Raw genomic sequence first — 7,606 nt, forward strand, 5'->3', positions numbered from 1 at the left:
AAAACCAAATAATAATAATAATAATAATAATAATAATAATAATAATAATAAAAAACATTAAGAATTTTCTCAATCGAACTGAGTTGTACTGTCGTTCAGAGGTTGGTTAAGTGCTGGTGTTGTATGCATGAGACTCTTGGTTTGATCACAAGTATCATAAAACAAACAAATAAAAAAAGAAAAAACAATGGAAACCCCCAAACAAACATCAATAACAAATCCAACACTGTTTTGCCCTAAGAATTTGCTAAATTGAAGCTTCCTAAGTTATTAAATTTTGGTTCCTGCTATCATTGCTTTGTGTTCAATTGTAGGAAAAGTATATTTGCACAGATTTTTTTATTATTATTATTTTTTGCACAGATTTTTATAAAGAATTATTTTTAAAAGCGTTTGGATTTCACGATGGTCTGTGACTTCTAGATGCTAGGCTACTGAAGATCTGGTTCCATCAGATAAGAACGGAGACTATTTCTGTGGGAGGACCTTCTCCCATCATGTTAAGGAAAATGAGGGTTTCAGTAAACCAAGTTCACTGACATTTTTAACTAGTAAAACGTATGGCGGAGAAGGCAAGAAACATTCAACACGAATTAATCCTGGACTCAATGTGGAGAACTGTGCTGGAAGTCAGAGCAGTTCAGCCAAGGTGAACAGGCCTCCAGCCCAAAGGAACTCTGGACAGTTAACCCATTGTGAGAACTCTGGTAGAGAAACTGTACTTTGGGCAAGTGTTCAATGTCTCAAATTCTGAGATTACACGTCCCACCTCGGAAACAGCAAGGTTAGAGTCCTTTATTCACAAATCATTTCTAAAGAAGAGCAACAAAAGTAGAAACACAAAAAAATGTCTCTGGTTCTATTCTTTCTCAAACTCTGGAGTATTTTAAAACTTTTCTTGTAGGTTAATAGTGACTACCTTCCGGTACCGCGACATTGTCCCTCAGAGACTACAAGCCCCAGTAGGCTGTACACGCGGAGCAGCGGGTACTTTTCCCCAGGACGCCCCTATCCAGATCCCTGGCTGAAAGCTGTTGCCGCATAGCCTTCTGGAACTTGTAGTCTACTCCCTTTTCCTGTCCGCGCAGACTCGAGCGGCCTCTGTCTGCCCTTCGGCCCTAACCGAAGCCCAGCCCAGAATTCGACGCTCCCCACCCCCATCAAGCTGCCTTCTCTCTGGAGCCAACCTCCTCCGGTCACGTGGAAAACTCTCACTATGCGATTGGCTGGGGTGTAAAGGGGGCGGGGCCGAAGCCCCTGCGAGGTTCCGTGCCCCTGGTCCAGCCGCTTGTTTGGCTGCTGCCGTCACCTCATGGCGACTCCGGTTGAGGAGGCAGCGCGGGGAAGAGACGGCGGTACTGAGGAGGTTGTTGAGGGCGAACGGGAAGAACGGCCACGCAGTCCCAGGCAGAAGGTCAGTGAAGGGGATGCCTTAGTTGGGGTTGGGTCGCGGGAATGATTGGGTTAGCTTTTTCGGGGTTTACCTCTTCACTTACCCCCCTTTACCTTTAGCCACGGGACGAACATCCGGCCCCTTTCCCTCAGAGGGGTGACGATAGTTGGGAGCAGGTGCGGGTGTGAGACTAAAATGGATCGGGTGGGAAAGGACTACAGTTGGGAGTTGGGGGCACTCGGCTGTAGGGGACTGAGAGAGGGCAGGATAGACCCGGGGCAGGGAGGGCTAAGGGGTGCTAGGCTGGGGCGCTTCAGGTATGACAGCCACGTGCGGCCGGGGCGTCAGGTGTTCTCTCAGCCCGTGTGGTCACTGCACTGGAACTCCCCTGCCCGTGGAGGCGGTGGGGTGGGGTGGGGGAGGCTCCTCGGGGTCCAGGATTGCCCTCTCGGCTACCAGCAGGTGCGTAGGGCGCGCTGCGGGGTGCTCCCCGGCCTCGGAGCTGAGGCTGTTGCGCAGTAAGATAACAGCGCGGGAGCTGGGGCTGCGCTTCGCCCCTTCCCCCCATCCCCCCCAGCTTTCCCCCCCCCCGCCAGTGCGCGGGCGGCTACGCAGGGGACGCTGCGGGGCTCCCAAGACCCACAGCTGGGGCTTGGTCCCTGGGCATCACCGACTTGCCTTGCGTGTGAGGCTGAGGATGAGAAGGTGATGCTGGGGAAAGAGCATCATCGTCTGGTAGCAGTCTCCTCATTCTTGCTACTACCCTCTCTTTCTTTTCTTTCTTTTTAATTTGCTAAGTGGAAACTTGAGTGCCTCCTGGGCTTGGGTTTTGGTCTTTTCTTAATCTAGGAGAAGAGCTGGACCGTTTGTTCCCCCTTGCCTTACTTGACTCGTGTCAAGGAGTTTTCAGTGTCTCCCTGGATACAGGAAAATCGAGATCTCTTTCAGAATGGGAGAATTCCACTTGTTCTGGAGCTCAGTGGGTGGAGTTTTGACAACGATTGCACAACGAATAGGGTACAGGGCTTTCGGGCCCCAGGAACTGAGAACTGGGGCGTATGGTACTGGAAAGGTGGAAATCCCAACCTTTTTCCTTGCAGGAGAACACACCGAAACCGCTCAACTTGTTGGACACCCTGCTTGACCACTGAGGGCTATTTAATATTACTTAATTATGTATTTGACTAATCTTAAAAGCCACTCCTGTATGAAGTTACGAAATAATATTTTTCTAATGCGATTCATGAACTTCAAAAGGGAGAACAAAGGTCTGGTTTACATTTGAGCAATGTCAAGAATTGGCTTTTTGGGGCATGTCCTTTTCTCCCTCACTTTTTTGGTTTTTAAGATGGATTCTCACCCTGTAGCAGGCTGACCCCAATTGACTATGTACCCCAGGCTTGCCTTGGACTTGAGACAAGCCTCTTCTCTTGCCTCGGTTTCCTGAGTGCTGAGATTACAGCTGTGAGCCACCACTCTGGCCTTTGGTGCTTTTCTCTCTAAGTTCAAGTATTTTCATGTTATTCTGTCTCTCATAAAAATAGGATCTGCTGCTTGAAGGACTGGAAAAGAAGCTGTGGTCCAACCTTTCTTTTGGGATTCAACACTGTCACTTTGGACATTTATTCCCTGAGGGTGGGGAACCAATCTCAGTGTTTGATTTCATAGGTTCCCCAGGGGAGAGCTCTGATAAAAAGCCACTGCAATTGAGGACATAAGTTCTCTTTTATGCCACTGAAATAAGGACAAAAAGTCATTGAATTAGGAAGTAAGGTTTAATCAACTAGTATTTTCAACTATGAGGATAAGAGGTAATGACTCTTTGAATCCAGAACTCTGGTTAATAGCTGGTATATGAATGGTCTTATATGTCTGCTGTCTTATTTTTACTTTATATTACTTTGCTCATGCTTTTCTGGGAATCTTTCTTTTGGTTTCTATCTGACTATAAAATGGAATAGAAATTAACATTATTTTTGAATTTTCAGTTCAAAATTGAATGAACATCTTGTGTCTGTAAAATTTTTAGTTGCTCACTTATGATCTTCAATTTATTGATTCTAGGTTTTTTAACCTGAGAAAAACTTCTTTTTTCTAACTTACCCTCTATACTTTTGTTTTTCAGGAATCAGAAATAATATTACACAAATTCAGTTGTTTTTAAAATACTGGAGGAATTGAAAAACATGACTTGTTATCATTTGGTTATATTATAGGACCTGAAGTGAAGAAAACTGGAGATGGGTTCTGTTGGTTCCTGGTTCAAGTCATCTGCCTAGTCACTGATTTTTCTGAGGCAGTGGCTGACCTCCCAAGTACTATACAAGTGGCATTACTACACCCACTTTTAAAAAAGAGACAGAATCTTGCTATGTTCATCTGGGTGGCCTTGAACTCTTGGGCTCACGTGCCTAGTCACTCTTAACCTGCTCAGTTAAATATAGCATGGTTTCATAACTATATTCATTTGAATGGGCTCTTGGGGTGACTTATTCTAAAGGTAACATTGCAGTATATATCTAGGTGTCATTTAAGGAATTGTCTTAAAACTGCTGGTATTATAGGTACTAACCATGTTGCTATCTTATTTTTTTAATACTAGGGATTGAGTAGTGGAGATTACAGGCTGTACCACTGGGACCAACTACAATTTGTTAAAGTTAAATAAAGTTTTAAAATTCTCTTTTTCAGTTATACTAGTCAGATTTCAAGTATTCCAGTACTTAATATGGCTGTGGTGCAGTTTCCTGGGTTTTTGTTTGTTTTGTTACTTTTTTTCTTTTGGTTTCCCCCCCCCCCCCAACAAGGTTTCTCTGTAGCTTTGGAGCCTGTCCTGGAATTAGCTCTTGCAGACCAGGCCGACCTCGAACTCACAGAGATCCACCTTTCTCTCCCTCCTGAATGCTGGGATTAAAGGCATGCGCCACCACCACCCAGATGTTTTCTTAGTTTTTTAAAGCCAGAGTTTTACTGTATATCCTATGTTAACCTGGAACTCATTATGTAGCCCATGCTAGCCTCAAATTTGCAGTTGTTCTTTTGCCTCAATTTTACTAGTACTGGAATTACAGGTGTTAGCCACTACACCTGGCTTCAAGATATTGTCATCATTGATCTAAGAAACTAGGTATACATTATTAAATATTACAGGCATTTCTTAAAAACAAAGAACTATTAAGTTTACTCATATTCCTATTTCATAAAGTTGATCATAAAAATATCAAGACACTTAAGCGGTTTATAAATTTACAGAAAAATTGAGCAGAAAGTAGAATTCTATTTCTGCTCACACATATCCCATCCCCTTATTTAGATGTTGCAGCAATGTGTTACAATTTGTTACAATTGTTCAAGCAATATAGATACATTATTACTGACTAGGCCCGTAGTTTACATGGTTTGGTGATGTTCTACAATGTATAAATTTTGACAAGTATATAATAACATATGTCCAGAGTAGCCTGTGCTCCACCTAGTCATTCTTCCCAGCTGATTTTTTTTCCTTTTAGTTGAATGATATTTATTTAGGTGTGTGTGTCCGTCATATTATATGTGTGGTGGTCAGAAGACATTTACCACAGGGATGCCTAGGAATCAAACTTGGGTTGGCAGCAAGTGCCTTATCCACTAAACTATTTTGCCAGTTTCTGGTGTGTTGTTTTTTGAGATAGTATTTCATTGTGAAGCTGCCATACTGATCCTCCTACCTTAGCCTTCTGAATGCTGAGATTATAGGCATGTGCCACCATGCCATGTCAACTTGTCACTGTATGTATATATTTATTGCGAGACAGGGACTCACTGTGTAGCCTAGAGTGTGCTACCAAACTGGTCATTTAACTGTCTCCATAGTTTCGTCTTTTCTGAATGTTTCAGTGTTTTTGTTTTCAACAAAAGTTTTGCTTTTGGGAATGTTAAAAGATGATTTGACTTGGGACAAAAGAGATGCTTCAGCCATTAAGAGCACAACTGCTCTTGTAGAGGACCAGAGTTTAATTCCTAGCACCCATATCGGGTGGCTTACAACTGCTGGTAACTCCAGTTTCAGGAAACTAATGCCTCGGGCCTCCATGGACACTTGCACATACCCATCCACATACACATAATTAAAAATAAAAATCTTTACAATTTTTAACTATTTTTAGATCTGTAAATCCTTTTAAAGACAAAAAGTATATGATACTTGGATTCACCTTACCAAACCCTTACATTTATGTCCTATCATTCTTATAGCACGTTTGCAAATACATTAACTCTTCCAGCATCACTCAGATGCTATAGAGAAGTTGGGCAGCTATCATTGCTCTCATTTACTGATGACACACTGCTAGGTAAGGTCAGGTGATTTGCCCAAGGGATAAAGCTAAGTTTGGAACCCAGTGCCCTTTCATCTATACTATGGTAATAAGTAGTATAGTAGTGGGTAAATAGTGTAGGTTCTAGAGTCAAGACTCTTGGCTCTCTGCCACTTAATAGCCTTGTAACCCTGGGCACATTTCTCAGGCTACAAGCCTCAGTTGCATCGCCCGGAAAGTGGGAATGCTGCTGTGCACACCATATTAGGATTATTGTGAGGAATGACTTGATGTGACAGTGGGCGTAGTGTAGGGCATATAAAATTTTATATGGTTTAGAAGGAATAATATATGGACGATCAGATCCTCTTGCTTTTAGGGTGCTATTAATTTTCTAATCCACCTTCGAGGCTTTGTATTTTCTTCCCTTCTCAGAATCTCTGTGATAAAGCAGTGAGGGTTGGGCATGAGTATATATAGTTCAGGAAGGAATAATTTTTATTTTTATTTTTTTCTCCATTTGCGAAGTTGAACTTCCACTTTTCTGGCAAAGATATTAATAAGTAAAGTGATCTAGTTACATTATTTTAGCTATTGCTAAGGTTTCATTAAAAATATTATTAATTGTATGCATGTGTGTAGGTATATGCATGAGAATGTGGGGGCTAGTAGAGGGCATTGAATTCTCTGGAGCTGGAGTTATAGGCAGTTGGGAGAATCCTGACATGGTGCTGAGATCGGAACACAGATTTTTCTGCAAGAGCAGCAAGTTCTCATAGCTGTTGAACCATTTCTCTGACCCATAAGCTTTCATGTTTTTAATGGGAGACCTATTAAAAAACCTAGGTCTACAGGAGAAGCTACAATGGGAACATATAGATACAGGCAGTACTTCCTTTTAGTAATCTTCACATTTCCATATTATAATGAATGCAATATTCATTTGTGTTTCTTCCCTTTTTTCCCCTTTGAGACAAGGTCCCACTGTGTATCCCAGCCCAGATTGCTCTCAAACTTGTGATCCCCCAATCTTAGCTGCCAGAATACTGGGATTGCAGTTGTACACTACCATACCTGACTAGAAGGTAGCTTATATGCCATTTTGTGTATCATTTATTAGCCTTGACTGGAGAAATTTTATGTAGGAAACAAAATCCACATGAAATAGAATATAGATTTGCTTTTGTATGGCTACCTTTTCCTATTTCTAGGGATAGAACACAGGGTCTTTGCATACTAGTTAAATGCTCTACCACTGGACCCATATCTCTCAGCCTCTTTTGGATTCTTTACAAGATTCATTAAAATAAATTTTTTTCAAGTAGGTAGTACTCAAATTTTATATATATTTTTAATTTTTTTTTGATTTTTTGAGACAGGGGTTTCTCTGTTTAGCTCTGGCTGTCCTGGAACTAGCTCTTTTAGACCAGGTTGGCCTCAGACTCGAGATCCACCTCCCTCTGCCTCCTGAGTTCTGGGATTAAAGGCTTGCGCCACCACCACCTGTTTTCAAATTTTATATTTAAAAAACCAAATTTTATATTTTTCAGAGAGTTAAATTTCAAAGAAAGAATTTGATCAAAATTTACTGATTTCATATACTATTAGATATATTGAATGTTCATACATTTTAATATCTGAGCTCTGCAAAGTAGGTGGTATCACTTTTTAAAAATAATCTCTTTATTTGATATATAATCTTTAATATTAGCAATTCATATTCTCATTTATATTTTGTCTTAACTGAATTTTGTTCAAATATTTTTCCTTTCATTTTATTTTTGAATTTTTATATATTTCATCATTAAAAAATCTTGCAAGTGCCGGGCGATGGTGGCGCACGCCTTTAATCCCAGCACTCGGGAGGCAGAGGCAGGCGGATCTCTGTGAGTTCGAGACCAGCCTGGTCTACAGAGCT

At 41.5% G+C, this 7,606-nt stretch overlaps 1 protein-coding gene across 4 annotated transcripts in view; it reads left to right on the plus strand.

Moving 5' to 3' along the window:
• Positions 1–1,284: 1,284 nt before the first annotated feature.
• Txlng (taxilin gamma) overlaps positions 1,285–7,606 on the plus strand; it is a 54,465-nt gene continuing 48,143 nt past the window's right edge. For all 4 annotated transcript variants that reach the window (XM_005358774.3, XM_026784713.1, XM_026784714.1 and 1 more), the window contains exon 1: positions 1,285–1,414. In XM_005358774.3, the coding sequence (XP_005358831.1) occupies positions 1,313–1,414 (102 nt within the window). In that variant the 5' untranslated portion in view covers positions 1,285–1,312. The remainder of the gene's footprint in view (positions 1,415–7,606) is intronic.

This window comes from Microtus ochrogaster, chromosome X (genome assembly GCF_000317375.1).
Source record: "Microtus ochrogaster isolate Prairie Vole_2 chromosome X, MicOch1.0, whole genome shotgun sequence".
NCBI lineage: Eukaryota > Metazoa > Chordata > Mammalia > Rodentia > Cricetidae > Microtus > Microtus ochrogaster.